Source organism: Rhinoderma darwinii, chromosome 1 (assembly GCF_050947455.1).
Source record: "Rhinoderma darwinii isolate aRhiDar2 chromosome 1, aRhiDar2.hap1, whole genome shotgun sequence".
Lineage (NCBI taxonomy): Eukaryota > Metazoa > Chordata > Amphibia > Anura > Rhinodermatidae > Rhinoderma > Rhinoderma darwinii.
The window spans coordinates 69,210,593-69,234,861 of NC_134687.1; the positions used below are offsets into that span (position 1 = coordinate 69,210,593).

Sequence of the window (24,269 nt, forward strand, 5' to 3'; positions counted from 1 at the left end):
GGGCGCAAAAAAACGAGTGGTGAAATTTCAGGTTGTCTTCTATCCCCCCCAAAAAAAGTTAATAAAAGTTCATGAATAAATTATATGTACCCCAAAATGGTGCTATTAAAAAGTACAACTTGTCCTGCAAAAAACAAGACCTTATACAGCTATGACGACGCAAAAATAAAAAAGTTATAGCTCTTGGAATGAGATGATGGAAAAACGTAAAAAATGGCTTGGTCATTAGGGCCCAGAATGCAAGCAGGGGGAAGGGGTTAAAGGGGTTCTAGGATTCAATTTGGGCTCAAAATTTGCAAAATACCAAAATGTAACTAAAATATCACCACCGTGGCCAGTGAGTTGCTGCAGTGATCTCCTGATGTGTCATCACTTTGAATGTCACAAAAGCATGCAAAGAGGGAAAACAGAAGCGGTGGGGGGTCCATGGGTCCTGTGGATAGGGACCAGAGCAGAACAGATAAGGTAAGTATATTGTAAAGTTTGTTATTTTGCTAATTGAAACCCAAATTGATTTTTTAATCCTGGAAAACCCCATTAATGGTGCACATATTTGAAGCCGATTAATTTACTATTCAGAATTAAGGTTGTGTTCTTATAATTGTGGTATAATCAAGACTTTAATTAGAGAAATAAAATGAATGTGTTAATAGTGAAGTCATCATCACATCTCTTCATTGATGTATTTAACCTTACATCTGGTCGTGTTTACATCCATTGGCCATTCAGAAACTGTTTGACTGGTTTTCTATTTATTAAAAAAAAAAAAAATAATATATATATATATGTCAATAGTTAAAATAAACAACCTTTTCCCATCTTTCCCAAAGCACAATGTAAAAAAAAATAAGACATTGGCATCGTTGCGTCCGTAAAAATTCAAACTATTATAATATAGCATTACTTGACTTGCACGGTGAATGGCATAAAAAAATAAATTAAAAACCCCAGAATTGTTGTTTTTTGGTCACCTTAGCGATAAAAATAATAAAATAAAAAGTGATAAAGAAATTGTATGTACCAAAAAATGGTGCCAATAAAAACTACAGCTCGTCTTGCAAAAAATAAGCCCTCACACCGCTGAAACGATGAAAAAGTATAAAAGTTATGGCTCTCAGAATGTGGTGAAATAGAACAAATAATTTTTTTTAACAAATAGTTTTTTCTTTGTAAAAGTAGTAAAATAGTACATTTTTTCCTATTTTCTGTTGTCTAAAACCTGGGTGCGACTTATAGTCAGGTGTGTCTTATAGTCAGAAAAATGCGGTTTATTGATCCACGCTCTCAATGTTTTACAAAGTCTATTGATTTGAGCTCAGTCAGAAAAACAAAAAACATTTCTCTTATGAACAATACATATACACACACACACACACATATATATATATATATATATATATATATATATGTATATATATATATATATATATATATATATATATACAGTGGAGGAAATAAGTATTTGATCCCTTGCTGATTTTGTAAGTTTGCCCACTGTCAAAGTCATGAACAGTCTAGAATTTTTAGGCTAGGTTAATTTTACCAGTGAGAGATAGATTATATAAAAAAAAAAAAGAAAATCACATTGTCAAAATTATATATATTTATTTGCATTGTGCACAGAGAAATAAGTATTTGATCCCCTACCAACCATTAAGAGTTCAGCCTCCTCCAGACCAGTTACACGCTCCAAATCAACTTGGTGCCTGCATTAAAGACAGCTGTCTTAAGTGGTTGCCTGTATAAAAGACTCCTGTCTACAGACTCAATTAATCAGTCTGACTCTTACCTCTACAACATGGGCAAGACCAAAGAGCTTTCTAAGGATGTCAGGGACAAGATCATAGACCTGCACAGGGCTGGAATGGGCTACAAAACCATAAGTAAGACACTGGGTGAGAAGGAGACAACTGTTGGTGCAATAGTAAGAAAATGGAAGACATACAAAATGACTGTCAATCGACATCGATCTGGCGCTCCATGCAAAATCTCACCTTGTGGGGTATCCTTAATCCTGAGGAAGGTGAGAGCTCAGCCGAAAACTACACGGGGGGAACTTGTTAATGATCTCAAGGCAGCTGGGACCACAGTCACCAAGAAAACCATTGGTAACACATTACGCCGTAATGGATTAAAATCCTGCAGTGCCCGCAAGGTCCCCCTGCTCAAGAAGGCACATGTACAGGCCCGTCTGAAGTTTGCAAATGAACATCTGCATGATTCTGAGAGTGATTGGGAGAAGGTGCTGTGGTCAGATGAGACTAAAATTGAACTCTTTGGCATTAACTCAACTCGCCGTTTTTGGAGGAAGAGAAATGCTGCCTATGACCCAAAGAACACCGTCCCCACTGTCAAGCATGGAGGTGGAAACATTATGTTTTGGGGGTGTTTCTCTGCTAAGGGCACAGGACTACTTCACCGCATCAATGGGAGAATGGATGGAGCCATGTACCGTCAAATCCTGAGTGACAACGTCCTTCCCTCCACCAGGACATTAAAAATGGCTCGTGGCTGGGTCTTCCAGCACGACAATTACCCGAAACATACAGCCAAGGCAACAAAGGAGTGGCTCAAAAAGAAGCACATTATGGTCATGGAGTGGCCTAGCCAGTCTCCAGACCTTAATCCCATCGAAAACTTATGGAGGGAGCTGAAGATCCGAGTTGCCAAGCGACAGCCTCAAAATCGTAATGATTTACAGATGATCTGCAAAGAGGAGTGGGCCAAAATTCCATCTAACATGTGTGCAAACCTCATCATCAACTACTAAAAATGTCTGACTGCTGTGCTTGCCAACAAGGGTTTTGCCACCAAGTATTAAGTCTTGTTTGCCAAAGGGATCAAATACTTATTTCTCTGTGCACAATGCAAATAAATATATATAATTTTGACAATGTGATTTTTTTTTTTTTTTTTTTAATATAATCTATCTCTCACTGGTAAAATTAACCTAGCCTAAAAATTCTAGACTGTTCATGTCTTTGACAGTGGGCAAACTTACAAAATCAGCAAGGGATCAAATACTTATTTCCTTCACTGTATATATATAAAAATATATAAATGACAAAAAATGTTAAGAATAATATTAAGTACAATTATAATAATTATAATATTGTTGTTAGTATTATTTATCTTCAAAGGGAAATGATTAACCCCTTCACGACTGCCATACGGCTATATACGTTCTAACTGCCGATGTCCCGTGCAGTTAGCACGTATAGTATATAGACGTTTGCAGCGTGCATCAGGGTTTAATGAGAGCAGAAGCTGCTTCAGCATGAGCAGCTCTGCACTAATCTATGTGTCGGCTCTCTTTACAAGTGCCGACACCTCTGTGACTTGGTTTCATAAAACAAACGTTTTTTTTAATGAAACTAATGTTACAAGTGCAGTGCTGCTCATAATGGAGCAGTCTGCACTTTTCTCTCTCCCCGTGTGTGTCGTGTGTCGGCACCACCCCCTCCATTGGCTTCTGCCCAGACATAACGGAGCCAGTGTGCTCGTTATCTCGGCAGATGAAGTACTAAAAGTTTTGTTTTAACTCCTTAGGGCTCCTTCACACGAACGTAGCCCACCTTGGACGTGAAAAACTGCCATTTTCCACGTCTGAGGTGAACCCGTGCGGGGCGCGTTGTCTCGGATCCCCCACAGACTACAGTCTATGGAGGGATGCGTGACACGCAGTAAAATAGGACATGTCCTATTTTTTAGCGGAGCGTTCACCCGCTCCGTTGAAGCAACGGTCATGTGAACGGCCCCATTGAAATGCATGAGTGATTCACGCTCATGTGAATGAGGCCTAAGTCTTCCTCTCTCTCCTGGAGAGTGAAGAAGGCTAACTGTTAAAGAGCTGCAACAGTGTGTATTTATATTATTATATATATATATATATATATATATATATATATACATATTTATATATATATACATATGTTTATGTATATATATGTATATGTAAATATATGTATATATGTGATATATACACAGATATAAATAACATATAAATATATGAAATAAATTGCAAAAGTGTTTTTTTCACATTTTTAGTGATTTGTCTGCTCATAATAAAAATTTAAAACATGGAATTGATACAACTAATGTAGAAAAATAAAGCTTTATAAGTCTTGTAAAAAAAAAAACTAAGTAAAAATAGTTAGGATATTCAAAGCGGTTGCAAAGGTATTATCGTTTGAAGAAGTCCGTATCAGAAATTGAAAATTTGACCTAGACACGGGCATCAATGACCCTTGGTCATGAAAGGGTTAATCATTGTGTAACCCTACAGAAAAAATATTTTACTTGCACTGGTCATCAGTAATAGATAACACTTTGAAATTCCACTTCATTCTTGATTTGACATATTAAACTGTGTGATGGGTTCCAAGCCAAATCACCAATAGGTGATAGACTTAAAAACTGAATTTCACAGGATCGGTTTCTATATGGAGTTAAAACAGAGCTAACAATAGGCAATGGAGTCAATGGAGTTTAAAAAAATTACAAGATCTATCAGGCTCCATTAATCGTTAAGGGGAAGTCAATATGGGGGTATTCCCAATAGTAGTAAATAGCTCAATTAACGTCTATGGGGCTGTATTGTCTTTCCCAACATATACAAGTTGTAGGTGTTTAATACTTTCTGGGGTAATTGTCATTTGAGATTTGGGTAAACCTTACTTACGTTCCAGCACAACGAGCCCATTGTTGGAAAACATCTTGGAAGTACAAGTCTCCTGCCTATTATTCTCTACTCTAACACCAAGGAAACCTCAACTTCCACCAGCCAGGAGACATTTACACAGAGCGTCCCCTGTGGGGGAACAACTCCCACCATCATCTAAGTCCAACCCTCCTCATAGCTGTACCAGCTCTAGGAGAGTGGGAGGTCTAGTGGAGGCAGGCCCTGCCACAGTGAACACCATGATAGAGGACTATTACTCCCAACGTCCTGCCTGCCAGCTGTCCCATTGGGTCACACCGCACTTCCCCTGGGTTGCTGCATATTTACACCCCTATACATTTGCTTCATCCTTATACTTATTTTTTGTAAATTATGCTTTTACTCATGTATTGATGGAGCCTGGACTGTAAAATTCCCATTGAAAGATTTCCAAGTCTCCAAGGATTTATCCAGTTTAATTAATGTCCCAAATTACATCCCTATTCTAAGGTTTTATTTAAGTGTTTGACCTGGTTTTTAAAGAGCAGAAATCTAATCTCTCCAATAACAAATTTAAATCACCTGCCAGTATAAGACTAGGTACTGGAAAGCGGCCAGCACTTGGAGCCCATTATTTGAGAAGTGGAATTATGATAGAACATACAACATAATCAGCAGTGACAGCATAAGGAACACCTCCTCATGTCAAAAATATTGTATAACTCATCACTGTAACTGTCGAGCGAGCAGAAGCTCAGGTTGTTTATAGAGTCTGTTACATTAATATTGCATAAGCATGCAAAATTCTATGCATATCATTTAATGTACACTGTGCAGTGACACTGACATAACAGGACAGGCATAGTAAGTTATTAATGGACTATGAGGAGAGACATTTGTGATATGGATTCATCAATTGTACCAAGTATTAATGCTAAGGATGATGGTGATAGACAGACATTACAGATTATACCTTATACACTGGATGTCACCATGTAGGATTATAAAGTCATATTAAATATAGGTGAATATATTTTCTCTCACACCATATGAATATATCATACTTTACATTTAGAATTTTGTCTCATTTTGAAGGTCTCTGCTTTATGTTATTAAATGTAAGCCCTCTTTGCTTACATTCAGAAGCTGAATTCCTGTCCAAAGCGTATCTAAAATTTCAGGTTACTTTTTTAGAATAATCTATTATATTTGTGTGGTTTTTTTTCTAGCAGATTTCCCCTCTGTAGACTCTATCTCTAATTCTCAGGCTTTACTCACTAGCTCAGAGAAAACTAACAGTTATCAAGTCTTCTATATGCTGCATACATAGGAGAGGAGAATTCTGCTCTCCTTTCTCTATCATATATATAGTAGTAGTAGTAGTAGTAGTAGTAGTAGTAGTAGTAGTAGTAGTAGTAGTAACATGGAGAAGATTACACAGCAGTAATGAGCAGTGTAGCTGAGAATCCAGCACTGGGGTGAGATAAAACACTTAGAAAGCTGTTGCTGCAGCGTCTCTGCGTGCCTTTCTGCCTCTAACTCTGTTCCTGCTTCTTCCTCCCACTCCCTTCTCCATAAACTTCCATGGGCAGGTTTAACCTGATTCCTTAGTGAGCTCTCTTTTGTCTTGAGTAGACAGAAAAAGCAGTAAATTCAGAATGAGTGACCAGTTAGGGTCAGTTCACACAGAGTTAGTTGGCGTTGATTTTGACATGGAAGCTGCGTCAGAACAGCAAAAAACGGCCCAAATCGCCCCTTATTGATTGAAATTTGAGGTAGAGGCAGTTTTTTTCCGATCACTCGTTTTAAAAGTTTTTTGTTTTTGCATTAGATTCAACAGCTGTGTACAAAAAAAAAACGCGGAAAAAATAAAGGCCTTTTTCTCTAAAAAGATATTAAAAAGTTTGTTATATTCACTTGTACTCTTGATTTATGCAAAGTTTGTTGAAAAGTTAGTAGCCATTTAACTAATGCTGTTTATATAAATGCCTGGTGAATCCACATGAATGGGCCAAGCTGCAATACCAGACATAAGCCATAGACAAGGGTGGTGCTGTTCTGGAAAAAAAAAAAAGCAGATCTTTCTTTTTAATCTCACACAATCCCATACTGCCCCAGTAAATTTCTGCTGTGTACTATTGTACACTGCTTTATTTCTTATCTACTAGTCCCTTCTGCATGGAGTTTGTTTTCCATGTGTTTATGAGGGTTTCCTATGGGTACCTCAGTCTATCAGATAGGGAAATTAGATTGTGAGCCCCGTTGGGGAAGGAACTAATGTGAATAGTGACAGCAAAGCATGTTGGCACTATATAAGAAACAATTAATGAATAAATAATACATTTATGACCTTTCCAAAATAACCCACCTAGGTAACCTTTCACTGAGAACCTAGATAATATGCAAGAGCGTAAGTGACAAAGGTTTATCAGAATTGTGATCAGGAAATGGCAACTCTGTTGAGTACTGTAGAAAATGTAATAATTATTATATTTTCTATAAGATTATTGTTACATACAGATGTAGCCAAGTTTATCTTGACTGATAACTTGCTGCAGTGTGATATCACACAACAAAAGCCATTGAAAATGCAAAGTTAAAGTTTCTTGACACTGTGTATTTAATGCGTTTTAACGCATTATATATGGCTACATCTGTATGTCAGTATACATTACTGAGCATTGGCCAAAGCTCCACAAATAATAAAAGATGCTTGTAGTTTACCACAAAATAGGCTTATCAAGTTCTACATGTCCTGGCTTCATAGATATATCAACATATAGTGTCTGACTGCAATCCTAGTGTAAAAAGTACCATCCATAAACTAGGTAAGATGCCATTAAACAACCTCAGTACTTTTTATGGTCCTCTAAATCACTTGATCATTTCACAGTTCATGGTTTTATTTGTAATATAAAAGAGAGAAGAATATAAAGGAACAATAACACAATATTGACGATAAATCAAAAACAATGCAGCTATAGGCTTAAAGGTACAGTGTGGGATCATAAAATCTCTATGGACGTATAAGATAAGCTAAAGTGTACATACACTGTAACATATTTATTTATGATATTTTCTCTATGATAGAATCTTCGTACTAAATGCGTTCTGGCTGACTACAACAGCCACTGAGGGGAGTTTACTGAATTAGAATTTATAGAACTCAATGATAAATCCATTTTCAGGAAACTCCTAAGCTCCCCCTGGTGGTAGCCTTAGGTAGCTAGAATTTCATCATTTAAAGGAAGGGTGTCGCGAAAAAAAAAAAATTTTGATCAATTTGCTTTTAGTGTTTTATTAAAAAAAAAATTATTTATTTGTGTGTTTGTGTTTTACTTTTTTTTTTTCAAACTTTTTCTTTATGGGGGCTGCAATTTTTTTTTTCATCTATGTATGTGTCGATTAACGACACATACAGACATGGAATACGGCACATACAGCCCCATAGAGAATGCGAACGGGAGCCGTTCCATTCACTATGCTGTACGCCGTCTGTGTGGGAACGGCGCATGCGCCGCTCCCACACAGTCCAAACGGAAGGTCTTCGGCCGAGCGACATCCGGCGCCATTTTCTTGTGGACCGGAAGCCGTGGCCGGACAGTAAGATGACTACTTCCGATCGCGGCTTCTGGACATGTGTTCTGAAGCAAGGACTAGGAACGGAGGGAGCAGACAGAGCGGACGGACTGGAGGGAGCGGTGGAGGCAGGAGCAGGTAAGTTATGTCTGTGTATGTTCATGTTTTAGTGTGTGATTACCACTGTATGTAAGCCTGCTACACTGTGTATTCGCTCAAAAAATGGCAGCACACAGTGTAGGAGGCTTGAACATTCAATCCCCTCCTTTCTCCTGGCACGAGCCAGGATAAGGGAGGGGGGATTCTGTGAGCTCACTAGAGCGAGTGTGTTTACACCAAATTTGCAGCATAAAGCAATGTGGTTGCTTTACCACATGCCAATGCTGCAATTTTGGGAATTGCTCCCTCTAGTGATCAGCACAGGGAAATGTTATAAATTAGAATCTAATTTATAATATTTTTTGACTTGTGAAAAATGAAAAAAAATTATAACAATGTCTAATCGTGTATACACTAACTGTTTAACTAAAAAAAATAATTTAACGCTATGCTATGTGACTGGAAGCTGGGAATTTGGAGTGCTGTAACTGAAAAATTGAACCAGCCGAATGTTTCTTCTAGTTACTGACTGGTTCACAAAGTCCCCTCCCAGAGCTATAGAAGCAAATTGTATTCCATTCTATTATTTTTTTTCATTTATTTTTCACTGTACTTCAGTTTTGTGTATTTTTTTTTCACTATAGATATACTTTAATTATTAAAGGGGTTTTCTAGCCACTAAAAATTTATGACCTATCCTAAGGATAGGCCATCAATAGCTGATGGGTCGGGTCCTACTTTTTGGACCCCCGCCAATCAGCTGTTTTGAAGGGGCCGCAGCGCTGCCTCCCCTTCATTTCTTCTTGCTCACTGTGAATCTTGGACACGCATTTAGCGGCGATTCACAGGTATTGCAGCCTTCTTCTTCTTCTGAATTAGGGAAAAATCTGCAATACCTGTGAATCGCCGCTAAATGCGTGTCAACGACTCACAATGAGAAAGAAGAAATGAAGGGGAAGCAGCGCTGCAGCCCCTTCAAAACAGCTGATCGGCGGAGGTGCCCGAATGTCGGACCCCGACCCATCAGCTATTGATGGCCTATCTTGAGGATAGGCCATCAATTTTTAGTGGCTGGAAAACCCCTTTAACCCCTTAACGACATGTCACATACTGGTACGTGGCAGCCGTTAAGGGGAATTATGGAGCGGGCTCACGGGCTGAGCTCGCTCCATACACAGCGGGTGACGGCTGTGTTATACAGCCGACATCTCACTGCAATGGGTGGAATCAAAGATCACTTTGATTCCTCCTGTTTAACACCTTAAATGCCGCAGTCAATTGCGACAGCGGCATTTAAATTGTTAGAATCAAGGAGGCGCCCCCTCAAACACGCCATTGCGCCCCCTCACGGCATGAACGGCCAATTACAGTGGGTGTTATGGCATCCTGGGGGCCTAATAAAGGCCCCCAGGTCTGCCATCTTTGTACTGCTTTGAAGCTCTGCCTCCGGCAGGGCTTTAAAGGAGACTGTCAGAATCACGATATACTGCAATACATTAGTATTGCAGTATATCATGCAAGCAATTCAACTTGATCATCTCCTAGGGGGACTAATAAAAAAAAGTAAAAAACTAAAGATTTTGTTAAATGTTAAAAAAATAAAAGTTAAAATAACTGGTATCGCCGCATCCGTAAAAGTCAGAATTATCACAAAATAGAGTTACTTAACCAGCTCGGTGAACGAAAAAAAAATAATATATAAAACATGCAAATTCCTGTTTTTTTATCACCTTAGCTCTCCAAAAAAAAGGAATAAAAAGTGATCAAAAATTTGCATGTACCCCAAAATTGTATCGGTGAAAACTACAGCTATCCCTGCAAAATTTAAGCCCTCACATCGCGAAACTGATGGAAAAATAAAAAAGTTATGGCTCTCAGAATATGGCGACACAAAACATTTTTTTATTTTAGCAAATAGTTTTATTTTTTAAAAAGTGGTACAACATAAAACAAGACATATAAATTTTGTATCGCTGTAATGGTATCAACCTGTAGAATAAGGTGAATATGTAGTTTTTACTGCCTGATGGATGCCGTAAAAACAAAACCCCCCCAAAAAATGGCGTAATTGCTGTTTTTTGCCCATTTCACCCCACAAATATTTATTTTCAGATTCCCAGTACATTATGTGGTACAATAAATGGTGCTATGAAAAATTACAACTTGTACCGCAAAAAACAAGACTTTATATGGCTATATTGACGAATAAATAGAAAAGTTAAGGCTTTTGGAAGGCGGGGAGGAAAATACGAAAATGAAAAACTCAAATTGGCCTAGTCTTTAAGGGGTTAATGTGCATCATCATCTGCCATTCTATACAGTGCCCACCAAAAGTTCCGGAACACCCTCATAACTTTTGAACGGCTCGAGGTGGAGGGTTGAAATTTGGTGGGATTTAATGGGGTCATAAAATTTACCAGTTAACGCCCAAATGGGGGCGGTGGGGTGGGCGGGGTTTAGCAAAATCTTAAATGGCACGGGGCGTCGAGTGGGGGCTCATTTGAAAGCTCTTTTCAATATGAAAACAATGCCGCAATTCGTTTTGAGATATTTAACGTTAAAGTTATCATCTTCATTATCGGCCACCGCCAGTGTTAGCATTACCCAAAATGTACCGCGCGGGTAAAATCCTAAATGTGTGTGTGAGCTTGGCAATGTCACATCAAGGTGACTTTAAATTACGTATTATTACAATTGGCCTCGGCGATACAAAATGGACTTTGTCTACGATTGTAACATGATTTCATGTGTACACATTTCGGTAGTCGCTTGTGAATTTCAGAGAGCGCTAATTCGGAGAGTCATTTTCATTTTTGTACATTTCTATTGTCCTATCACAAAATGCATTTGACCGAAATGGAAAGGATCACTTTATTGATGATGAGAGGGTATGGCGAAGGAAAAATAAGATCCTATCGAGACGTAGCGGCTTTATTTAATGCCACTTATCCTATCCGTGATCCAATTTCATTGTCAACTTTTAAAAGAACTGTTCATTGCTTCGAAATAACCGGTTCAATTAAAGACGCACCAAGATCCGGAAGACCCAAACATGCTGGTAATGATGAAAAAGCTCTAGATGTTCTGCTCACTGTACACGATAATCCTCATACAGTACATCTGTCTCGAGTGGAGCACAACAAGCAACTACCGAAATGTGTATACATGAAATCATGTTACAATTGTAGACAAGGTCCATTTTGTATCGCCGAGGCCGATTGTAATAATATGTCATTTAAAGCCACCTTGATGTGACATTCCCAAGCTCACACACACGCCCACGTGCCCACACACATTTAGGATTTTGGGTAATGCTAACACCGGCGGTAGCCGATATTGAAGATGATAACTTTAACGTTAAATATCTCAGCAAAAAAAAAAAATCCTATCTCAAAATCGTTCGCAGCATGTTTTTGTATTGAAAAGAGATTTCAAATGAGCCCCCACTCGACCCGCCGTGCCATTTAAGATTTTGCTGAATATTGAGGGTTCCTATTAAATGACAACAAGCAGAAATCTTGAAAACAATGAGGAATTGATAAGGGAAGGGAATTATGCATTTTTTCTCTTTTTATGAAGGGCTTTGTGTTGCATATTAAATGTCAAACAAAATCTCCACTTTAGGGGCTTGGAATTCTGTTTTATTTTCCTAAAGGAAACTTGTTCATGCTGCCTCAACCCCATGCTGTCCCTCCGGCTTCTCCCTGCCTGAGTCTGCTTGATTGACAGATGTCTCCCTATTTGTGTATATGGGTAGAGACAGGGACGTAACTAGGAAAGACTGGGCCCCATAGCAAACGTTTGACTGCGCCCCCTCCCCACAAGCAATGCACCCTTCCACCCTCACAACCCACACCCTCCCGACAATGAACATTTATCAGTTCTGTGTGCAATGTAAAAATATAGATAGGCCCCCAAGTTGTAGATCATCACCTCCGTGCTCTATTTTATGAGATCCCATTAATAATAATCCCCCAGCCTCCTGTAGATAATGCCACACACAGTCCTCTTGTAGATAGTGCCACACACCCCTTTGTAGATAGTTCCACACACCCCTTATCAATAGTGCCACCCACCCTGTAGATATTTCCAAACACCCCCTGTCGATAATGGCACACACCCCCTGTAGATAGTCCCAAACACCCCTTGTAGATAGTGCCACACCCCCCTTGTAGATAGTGCCACACACAGCCCCGTGTTTGATAGTGCCCCACACACCTCCTTCTAGAGTGCCAAACACTGCCCCTGTAGATAGTTCCACACTTGCCTGTAGATAGTGTCACAAACAGTTCCCTGTAGATAGTTCCAGACCCCCTGTAAATAGTTCCACCCCCCTGTAGATGTGCCACACAAACTCCCCTGTACATAGTTCCACACACCCCCTTGTAAATAGTGCTACAAATCCCTTTTAGATAGTGCCACACACTGCCCCGCTGTAGATAGGGCCAAACATCGGCCCTTGTAGATCATGCCACACCCCTTCTCATAGATAGTGTCACAAACACCTCCTTGTAGTTAGTGCCACACAGTAACCCTTGCAAATAGTGCCTCACAGGCCCCCTTGTAGATAGTGCCACACAGTCCCCCTTGCAGACAACCTTGTAGTTAGTGCCACAAAGCCCCCCTTGTAGATAGTGCCACACAGCCCACTTGTAGATAGTGCCATACAGCGCCCTTGTAGATAGTGCCCCCAAACAAAACAAAAAACTTGTACTCACCTAACCCCGTTCCCACAACAAACGGAGATGCTCCACAGCCTCTGTAACAGTCTATGAGACGACGAAATGGGACCTTTGCGTAGGCACAGCGGTCAATTTTCCCCAAGCCCGACACTTATAAAAACTATGTTTTTTCTGAAATACAGTAGCGCTTTAGAGTAAAATATTGTTTAGTATAATCAGGCACCAGTCGCCATATCATGCTGTCCGCTCAGCTCCCTAAAATCAATGCCCTTTAGAAAGAAGCTTCATGGAGAATTAAGCTGCCACAGCTATGGTGCTTGAATGAAACATCTGAAAACTCAGAAGACAAGAATGAAATGATATATTTACTATTTCTGCATTCTCAGTCTCTTTATACATCGCCGGGACATCTGTCATGTTTAAGAGCTGACTAGTAACAATTCTCACATTATCAGGATTATTATCTCTTGACCTGGGACTACTACAGGACATGGGATATACGTAGTGTAAGTTTATATATATATATATATATATATATATATACACATATATATAAATATATATATACACACACACACTATATACACACACACACATATATATATATATGTGTGTGTATATATATAAATTTTACATTACGTACATTCCAAACATATTTTATATGTGTGTGCATTTATATCTTAATTAACCCCTTAATAACTGCCCTTTCGCCTTTTCACGGCGGTCATTAAGGTTACATATGGCACAGCGCCACCTATTCACAGCACTGTGTAATAAGCACGGCACAAGTGTCCCCTTCTAGTTAGAGGACGAGCAGGTTTTATGCTCCCTCGGTCACCCCATCAGGACCCCCGTGACCGGATCTCGATGGTTTACAATAAAGCAGGAGGCCCCAGGTCTGCCATCAGGGTATACCTATTAGAATGCCTATAGATTTTACACAGACAGGCATAATACACTGCAATACAGATGTATTGCAGTGTATTATAAAAGCAATCAGCTGATCACATAGTAAAATGCCATAGTTGGACTAAAAACAAAAGCAATAAAAAGTTCAATAAAGATACTAATAAATAAAGAAAATTCCAAGCAAAAAAAATGGAAGAACACACTTTTTGACACCTATAAAATACTTTTTTTAATATAATTTTTTTTTAAAAACCTACAAATAATTGGTATCACCAGGTCTATAACGTCCCACACTATAAAACTATTGTGGAATTTAACCCACACAGTGAACGCTGAAGAAGTTTAAATTAAAAACAATGTTAAAAGTGCTCTTTTCTGTCCCCCACTAATGGTACCAATAGAAATTACAAGTTGTCCCGCAAAAAATAAGCCCTCATACAGCTAAGTTGGCAGAAAAATAAAAAAAAGTTAATACAATTTTCTTAAAGTTAGTATGGGGTAATCAAAAAATTATATGTACCTCAAAATGGTGGCATTAAAAAATACATCATGTCCTGAAAAAAACAAGTACATCGCGTGGCTATGTTTACGGAAATGTAAAAAGTTATGGCTTTTGAAATGCGACAATCATAAAACAGAAAAAAATAATTAAGGCCCAACATAGGCTGGTCACTAAAGGGTTAAAAGGCTACAATAGTCTTGTATTACTACGTAATACAGTAGATTGTAACAAACAGTGGTTTTACAAATTGGGAAAGCCCCATCAGTGGTCACTTACCCCCTTTTAGAGTCACATCAGTCACTCCAGACAAATAAAAACAAGTGCCTATAATATCTGAATACAAACATCCTAAATGTCTGATGTTTCTGTCTTTTGGGTGTTGACTCTTAGACGCAATATCCAGCATATCCTTGCTGTTAGACAGGTGCATCTGTGTACACATAAGCAAAAACTCTGCCAACACAGCAATCTACATTATAAAAATTATCTTGGAAAACATGATGATAATACATTCTTGCTGTGTCTATGATGTTACTGTAACACCTTCCAATATCCATTTCAGCACCAGAAAATTGAATTGCAAGAAAAACAGATCTTTTGACTGATATGTCCAAATTTTTTCTTTGCAGAAAATACTTCTTTCCTACCCAAGGTAAATCATCTTCTGTTGGTTTGGGTATACTGTTTAAGAGATTTGTTTTCGGCACCAAATTAAAAACATAAATCAATAAATAAATTATATTAGTTAAAAGGAGTTGTCTGACCACAACAACCCCTTCTTAAGATGAAGCCTTTTACCAGGGGAAGTAATAGCCAGCCATACATTTCCCTGCGGAGGCTGCTGAAAGGAAAATGTGGTATTACATAGCAGCCATTTAGATAAACAGACGAGCCGGGAGCCACTTATAGCTCTTTGCTCTGTTTCATAGAGGGAGATTCCGTGCGGAGGACTCCCCTCTATGATGTCCAAATACCCTATTAGAGTCAATAAACAGGGGTTGTCCAACCCATTTTTCACATTGAACACTGTGGATTTTATGTTACCAGAATATTTGAAATTAAAAATCGAAGTGAATTTTCCAATAAAATCAAGGATAGTTAATGTTTCCAAATGTAATTTATAAAATGTTATCAAAGTGTTATATTGAATATGTTACAAATAGATTATTAAGAAAATACCTCATAGTATATAGCAGCTTTCCATCATCTTGAATTCTCAGCAGCTTATTAGGCATGGTCATATTATGGGCTATAGACTTCTTCCCATTATGAAAGAAAGTGTCTGGAGTCCAAATTTTATTAGCCATCAGATTGTTTAATCGAAGTATGCGCATTGGCCCAGTGAACCTCAGTCTTTCATCTTCCCAATTTTGACGAAAAAATACGTCTATAGTGTATTCCTACAGTAAAAGAAAGAATAATAATTACGTAAATGTTTACTTCATCTGTCACTTTAATAAAATTTTGATATAATATAATAATAAGTACAAAATATTGACAAACCACAAACATTTAAAAGAAACTAAAAACTGTACCAAGACTAAACCCATTATAAGGATTAAGCCCTTAAGGAAACCTAGTAAGAAGTGTTCTGTAGACTGAAACAAACTGTAACAAAGTATCCAATGTACCAGGAAAATGTCAATATTAAAGTGCCAAACTAAATATCAAATATCTTTCAAGAAGTAAATAATATAACAGTCTAAAAATGAATAATCTTCTAAGAACAAAAAAGAGAAGCACTTCACAGATTTGCTGATAATATAGCAAATTTATTTAAGAGAAAAACAAATAGTTAAACCAACATAAAAACGATCTATGTAGTAGGCTCCAATAACAGAGATGAGATTACTGGTGACTGCTCATGATGAAGCCTGTAGAAGATAGGGAGGATATGAAATATATTTTACAAAACATTTATGTAAATTAAAACATTTTTCTCTGGGTGATAGATAGATAGATAGATAGATAGATAGATAGATAGATAGATAGATAGATAGATAGATAGATAGATAGATAGATAGATAGATAGATAGATAGATAGATAGATGTAATCTATAGATTAAAAAAAAACTATGGACACATCTGTATGAAACCCATTATTCATTTTTTATAAAGCCCAGTATACCCCTTTACCACATTCTGTCTAAGAATGGAAACTTGACTGTACTCCGGAATCCTTGTGTACAATAATTGGGTGAAGTCTTTCTCTAGTGTACAATAATTGAGTGGTCTTTCTCTTGTGTACAATAATTGGGTGGTCTTTCTCTTGTGTACAATAATTGGGTGCAGTCTTTCTCTTGTGTACAATAATTGGGTGCGGTCTTACTCTTGTAAGTTCAGCCATTTGTGCTCCGGACTGTGCTCGGAGTTACAGTGCTATACTTAATGCCTCCTTCAGCTCCTGCAATGGCCTTTGTTTGGGAAGATGTATGTCATGATACCTCATAATTCACTGAGAATCGAGTAAATGCCTATACCAATACTAAAAAGACCAGAACACAAGATAATATCAGTAGTTACATGTGAATCATTTAGCCATCTGAAAATTATTCATGCTTTGCCAGTCTTGTAAATAGTCAAAATATTCTTCGAACTTCGAATAAGATAAATCAGTCTTTTCACCTCCTGTAGTGACTTCATATTATACATCTATGTATTATCCTGTGACAAAGCTTCTTTCTTGAAGGAACAAATGACAATGTTAAATACATTTTGCCAATAGATAATGCAGCACCTTCTAAGTCATGAAAAACAGATAGAGAGGCAACAAATATTGGGAATCAGTACTGCATTATAACCGAGATTGTCTAATGTGGAAACTATTAGTCTGGAGAGGAAAAATCTTCCAGTCGTCAGTCAAACCTTAAGTAGATCAATTTAAATAAGTGAAGAGGTCAATAAATGAGTATCTCTAAAGTAGATGCCAGGCTGACTGATGACCTAGATAACCCTACGCATATCTGTGCTTTTTATAGGTGTTTAGGAACATGACAAAAGCTTCTTCATAAACTTAAAAAGTAATAAAAGCCTAATATGATAAACTATGTTTGTTATCAAGGAGGACGTAACTCATATGTACTCGCCACAAAGATGGATCTGCAATATACAGGGACATCCAGTAGCTTGACTATGTCAAAGGGTTAGCTTTTATGGTCCTAAATGCAAATTAGTGAATAAATCATTTATTTGGGAAAAATAAATGTGTGGATATTATTTTTTTGTGAAATTTGGAGCGCGCACTAGCATGAGCTACTCTTAGAACTGAAAAGATGAATATTAGGTTCTAGCTGGTCAGCTGATATAGGAATTCTCAGAAATCAAAAAAGTTCAGATTTGAAAGAGATTTATATTTATTAAATCCACAACTATTATATGGTACTTTAATGCAAAAACAATATACTGTATTTTTCAGACTATAAGACGCAGCTGACTATAAGACACACCCAGGTTTTAGACAACAGAAAATAGGAAAACTATTCATATTTTACTTCTTTTACAAAGAAAAAACTATTGGTTAAAAAAAATAATTTGTTGAGTTTCACCACATTCTGAGAGCCATAACTTATATTTTTCCATCGTTTGAGCGGTGTGAGGGCTTATTTTTTGTGGGACGAGCTGTAGTTTTTATTAGCACCATTTTTTTGGTACATACGATTTTTTTATCTTTTTTTATTTAATTATTTTTAGCGCTTCTGGGGTTTTCAAATTATTTTTTTTTACGCCGTTTACTGTGTGAGTCAAATAATGCTATATTGTGATAGTTTCAGACTTTTAAGGATGCAGCGATACCAATTTTTATTTATTTTTTATTTTTACATAGTGCTTGGGGGAAAATGGGAAAAGGTCTTTTTTTTTTACTTTTAATTTTTTTTTACAGTCCTAACTTTTTTTTTTTTTACACAATTTATTAGTTCTCCTAGGGGACTTGAACCAGCAATCATTAGATCGCTAGTACAATATACTGCAATACATAGATCAGTTATAGAAATAGCGTAACTCGCTGAGCTACGCTGTTTCCGTAACTCCCATAGTAGTGAATGTCCGTTACAGAAGCAGCCCAGCATGCTACGCTGTTTCCGGAACTACTATTCAGTTCTATGGGCGTTCGAGAAACTGCGTAGCTCAGCGAGTTACGCTGTTTCCGTAACTCAACCATGTAAGTAGGAAGTGGCCGGAAGACAGTGGAGCCGGGTAAGATAGAACGGGCGATTTAGGGGGCCCCGTTCTAGAGATAGATGCGGGTCCCAGAGGTGGGACCCGCATCTATCTGACATTTATGACATACCCTGTGGATATCCTCCTCCTGCACGGCTTGTCACATCCGGCTGCCAGTGCAACCCGTGCCTGGTGGCCTATTAACCCCTTCCCGCTTTGGCCACTTTTGATCTTCCTGACAGAGCCTCATTTTTCCAATCTGACATGTGTCACTTTATGTGGTAATAACTTTGGAATGCTTTTACCTATCCAATGATTCTGAGACTGTTTTCTCGTGACACATTGGACTTTATCTTACTGTTAAAATTTGCTCGGTACATTTACTATTTAATTGTGACAAACACCAAAATTTCGTGAAAAATTGCAAAAATTAGCATTTTTCTAAATTTAAATGTATCTGCTTGTAAGTTAGGCAGTTATACCACACAAAATTGTTGCTAATTAACATCCCCCATATGTCTACTTTAGATTAGCATAGATTTTGGAACATCCTTTTATTTTTCTAGGATGTTACAAGGCTTAGAACTTTAGCAGCAATTTCTCACATTTTTATTTTTTTTTCAAAAGGCAATTTTTTCAGGGGCCAGTTCAGTTTTGAAGTGGCTTTTAGGACCTTATATATTAGAAACCCCCATAAATCACCCCATTTTAGAAAACTCACCTCTCAAAGTATTCAAAACAGCATTTAGAAAGTTTCCAAACCCTTTAGACGTTTCACAGGAACTAAAGCAAAATTTCTTTATTTTTTTGCAGAAATTCATTTTTAATCAATTTTTTTGTAACACAAAGTTTTACCAGACAAACGCAACTCAATATTTATTGCCCAGGTTCTGCAGTTTTAGGAAATATCCCACGTGTGTCCCTAATGTGCTTATGGACTGAAGCACAGGCCTCAGAAGCAAAGGAGCACCTAGTGGATTTTGGGCCTGCTTTTGATTATATTATATTTTAGGCACCATGTCAGGTTTGAAGGGCTCTTGCGGTGCCAAAACAGTGGAAATCCCCCAAAAGAGACCCCATTTGTGAAACTATCTAGGGGTATAGTGGGCATTTTGACCACACAGGTTTATCGCAGAAATTATTGGAAGTAGACCGTGAAAATGAAAATCTACATTCTTTCAAAGAAAACGTAGGTTTAGCTAATTTTTTCTCATTTCCACAAGGACTAAAGAAGAAAAAGCATGTCGCATTTGCAAAGCCCCTGAGGGACCAAAACAGTGAAAATGCCCACAAAGTGACTTCATTTAGGAAACTACACCCCTTGAGGAATTCATCTAGGGGTGTAGTGAGCATTTTCACCCCACAGGTGTTTCATAGCTTTTATTAGAATTCAGCTATGAAAATAAAAGCAATCCTTTTTCTTCAATAAGACGTAGCTTTAGCTGAAAATTTTTCATTTTTTTTAAAAAATAAACGAAAAAAAGAACCACAACATTTGTAGAGCAACTTCTCTGGAGTACGAAATACCCCATATGTGGTCATAAACTGCTATGTGTGTGCACGGCAGGGCTAAGAAGGGAAGGAGCGCCATTTGGCTTTTGGAGTGCAGATTTTGCCGGATTGCTTTCTGGGCACTATGTAGCATTTGCAAAGCCCCTGTGGGACCAAAACAGTGGAAACCCCCCAGAAGTGACCCCATTTTGGTAACTACACCCCTCAAGGTATTCACCTAGGGGTGTAGTGAGCATGTTAACCCTGCAGGAGTTTAGCAGAAATTAGTGTGCACTCGATGTTGCAGAGTGAAAATTTGATTTTTTTTTCCATAGATATGCCAATATGTGGTGCCCAGCTTGTGCCACCATAACAAGACAGCTCTCTAATTATTATGCTGTGTTTCCCGGTTTTAGAATCACCCTACATGGGGAACTAATATTTTGCCTGGACATTTGACAGGGCACAGGCGTGAAAGAGTTCCATGCGAAATTGAGGCCTAATTTGGCGACTTACAAAGTATTGGTTCACAATTGCAGAGGCTCTGATGTGAAATAATAAAAGAAATCCCTGAGAAGTGACCCCATTTTTGAAACTACACCACTCTAGGCATCTATTAAGGGGTGTAGGGAGAATTTCAAACCAGGAAAGTCCATACAGACGTAGCTGTCTTTACCTTGACTTTTAACGCATTAAATACACAGTGGCAAGATCCCTTATCTTGAGTTTTTCAATAACTTTTCAATGGCATTTGTTGTGTGATATCACGCTGCAGCAAGTCATCACAGTCAAGAGAAAGATGGCAACATCAGTACCTCCTTGCGGAGGTTAATGGTAAAGAACTGGGAGATTCTTTATACTACACACCCCAATCTAGCTACAGCCAAACTGATTGTGGCTCAGAGGATCCACTTCTCCAGTAAGAAGCACAACACATACATTGTAATTCCCTGTAGATATTTAATTTCCTTTAAACTTGATGACTGAATATCCTTATTTAATTTGTCCTTTAGCTTCAGAATCAAAATGTATAATCTATAAGCCAAACTGTTAGAAGGATAATTTTTCTTAAAAAAAAAATCACTGCAGCTGAGTGGCAAGAATATGGTAGCTCCAGAAGATTATAGAGTCAAGCACCACTTTTTGTCCCCTCTTGCTCAGCCGGTCTACCACAAACCTATAATTATCATATCTATCAAAGACAATTTACTAGTATCTGTGAAGGTGTATTTTTTTTCTTTTGCTCTGCCCAGTTTATACTGTTTGAATGGTAAATTTGAATGTAATTTACATACAGATGCGTAGGTATACATAAAGATGTAAGTATGAGATATTAGTGAAAAGTTTTCTGCCTCACAGATTACCATTAAATTATCCAAAACTTCCAAGAATTTATCAAACTGCATTAGTACCTAAAATTACTAATCCCATGTGGCAACCCCAGTTATATGTCTCGTAAGGGCATGTTGCGTTAATTAAAAAAATTGTCCCCCACTTAGGACTCAGAACAATGGACATGACTGGTACTCAATGACTTGAATAGGTGTTCTATACTGCTATATACTATGAGAAGGTACAAAGCAGTTGCCCCAGAGAGACCAGCAAATATGCAGCACAACCAGCAGTAAGACACGGCACAGCTTGCCTCAGGGAGTCCACCAGCCTGAAATGGGGTCGTTGAACTAAACAACCCCCATAACAAAGTTTTGAATTTGTACAAAGAAAGGGGGGATTTCAAAAAAGCAAGCAGAAAATCAAAAAATTATCCTAGACACTGCCCTTTCTCTTTGTTGGTTTATATTACATACATTGCACATGCAATGCACCGGAGGAATTGTTCTTGTTACTTAGAACATGGTTGTAATCGTGGTTGCAGCGAATGCACATTTGAAGAAAGTCCACAATGTAATGGGTAGAATTAAAAACAAGATAAAATGTTCTATATTGAAAGTGGAATGAGCAGAATACATTTACTGGAGTTTTTTCAGGTTGTGCAGAGGAAGCAGAACATTTGTGTTTCACACCAAACATGCTTACATTTTCCATAACATCTCAGATTCTTGAGACAAATATTGAAGATGGGAATCATTTTACACTTTTCAGCAGCACATCTGTAGAAAATGTAATTTCTAAGTATACCTTATGCAACGTGATAAAGCACAGACGGTATAGTCAGGGGAAATTGAGAAATGCTTCTATAAATGGAAATACATGAAAGAGCATTTGGCAGTCCAACCACGTTTAACAATGATGTGGTGGTATAAAAATTTATTATTAATCGGTCCAAAGTTTAGAATGCCACTCTTTATTAATCCATACGAGCAAGACAATAAGAAGGCCAGCTTTCAGCTTTGCAGGACCTTTCAAAGCCTTGAGAAGGGTCCTGTGATGCCGAAACATTGCCTTTTTATTATCTTGCTCACATGGACTAAAGAGTGACATTCTGCACTTTAAACTGGTGCATTGGAATTCACTTTACTTTATTGTTGAGAGGGGTACTCAGGATCCATTTACCTTCTATGGTATAAAAATGACCCTAAGGGTATGTTCACACAGCACCTCCGTTACAGCTGAAATTACGGAGCTGTTTTCAGGAGAAAACAGCTCCGGAATTTCAGAAGAAATGGCAAGTGCAGGTGCATTTCGCTGCGTCCATTAAGGACGTAATTGGAGCTGTTTTTCCATGGTGTCAATGGAAAACAGCTCCAATTACGTCTCAAAAAATGACAGGCACTTCTTTGACGCGGGGGTCTTTTTTACGCGCCGTCTTTTGACAGCGACGCATAAAAAAAATTACCGTCGGCACAGAACATCGTAATGCCCATTCAAATGAATGGGCAGATGTTTGCCGACGCTTTGGTGCCGTATTTTCGGACGTAATTCGAGGTTAAAACGCCCGAATTACGTCCGTAAATAGGGTGTGTGAACCCAGCTTTACTCTTTCCATTTCTTATTCTTAATTAATTTCTTATTTTGCAATACATAGGCTGTGTTCACACAGAGTTTTTTGCAGGAGGAAAATTCTGCCTCAAAATTCCGTTTGGGATTTTGAGGCAGCTTTTGACCTTCCTGCACGGCATTTGCCGCGATTTTCCCCGTGTTTTTCACTCGCGCCCATTGAGTCCTACGGTCAAAAAAACTCAGCGAAATACGCTTTCTCTGCCTCCAATTGATGTCCCTTCTTTCTTCCGCGAGCGGTAAAACTGCCCTCGCCTCCCATTGAAATCAACGGGAGGCATTTTGAGCCGGTTTTTGACGAGTTTTGCGGAGCGGTTTCCGTGCCAAAAAGCTTGTCAAAATACTCTGTGTGAACAGGGCCTATGAGTTTAATATTTGTACATTTAACTAAGTCATGTTTATATCATAAGGATTTATAATAATCACTTGACAAAGGAAGCTTATAACATCCCTGTTGAATTTATCAGATGGACTGTTCAATGTATGTTCAGAGGGATTGCAAACAGCTACATGACTTACATACTGTATGTGTTGCCAGTAGTGGACGGATTTAGGCAGAAAAAGACCTAAGAGGCTACATCGCCATTAAGCTCTTAATCCTAATGGGAGCACTGCAGTATTGAATACAAGAATAGGAAAGCAGATGATATCTAAATAGTAAGGAGTGAGTGAAGGACTTTAGCAATGGTTATGGCCTTCTCACAAAGTGATATAAATATAAACATGTCTGATTCCTTATGAATTTTTGGGGTTTTAGTTTCAAGCAAAAGTTCAATATTTTACCTATTACCATTAAACAGGCATGCCTTAAAAAGACTCAACCTCAACTTCCAACATGGCGTTATGTTTTATGTACTATGATAACTCATTTAGTCGAACTTAATATCATTGAAAAATTAAATGAATGAAACAAATTAATTTACGAAGACTTATTGCAAACTGCTAAAAAAAAAAAAGGGTATCAATAGAGGAAACATTGTTCTAAGATTTATACATTTCTCTTCTATTCATACACATAATCTACTCTCCCCTGGGAAAAATTGATAGACAGGGTCGGCGCCAGCACCCAGCAAACCCGGGCCGGTGCCCACTACCCTTAGGGATGGCCCACTGGGCCGCCGGGTACTGATTCTGCCGTCATGGCTCCAGGAATGGAATCGCCGGCCAGAGCGTTGCCGACTCTCCTGCCGGGGATTCTGCATTTAGAGGGAGCCCCTGTCTAGAAGCCAGT

General features: G+C 38.2%; 1 protein-coding gene across 2 annotated transcripts in view; it reads right to left on the reverse strand.

Moving 5' to 3' along the window:
* The window catches only part of LOC142750501 (gamma-aminobutyric acid receptor subunit alpha-2-like), a 159,544-nt gene that overhangs the window by 90,109 nt on the left and 45,166 nt on the right, over nt 1-24,269 (reverse strand). For both annotated transcript variants that reach the window (XM_075859504.1, XM_075859512.1), the window contains one exon: nt 15,611-15,831. In XM_075859504.1, the coding sequence (XP_075715619.1) occupies nt 15,611-15,831 (221 nt within the window). The remainder of the gene's footprint in view (nt 1-15,610; nt 15,832-24,269) is intronic.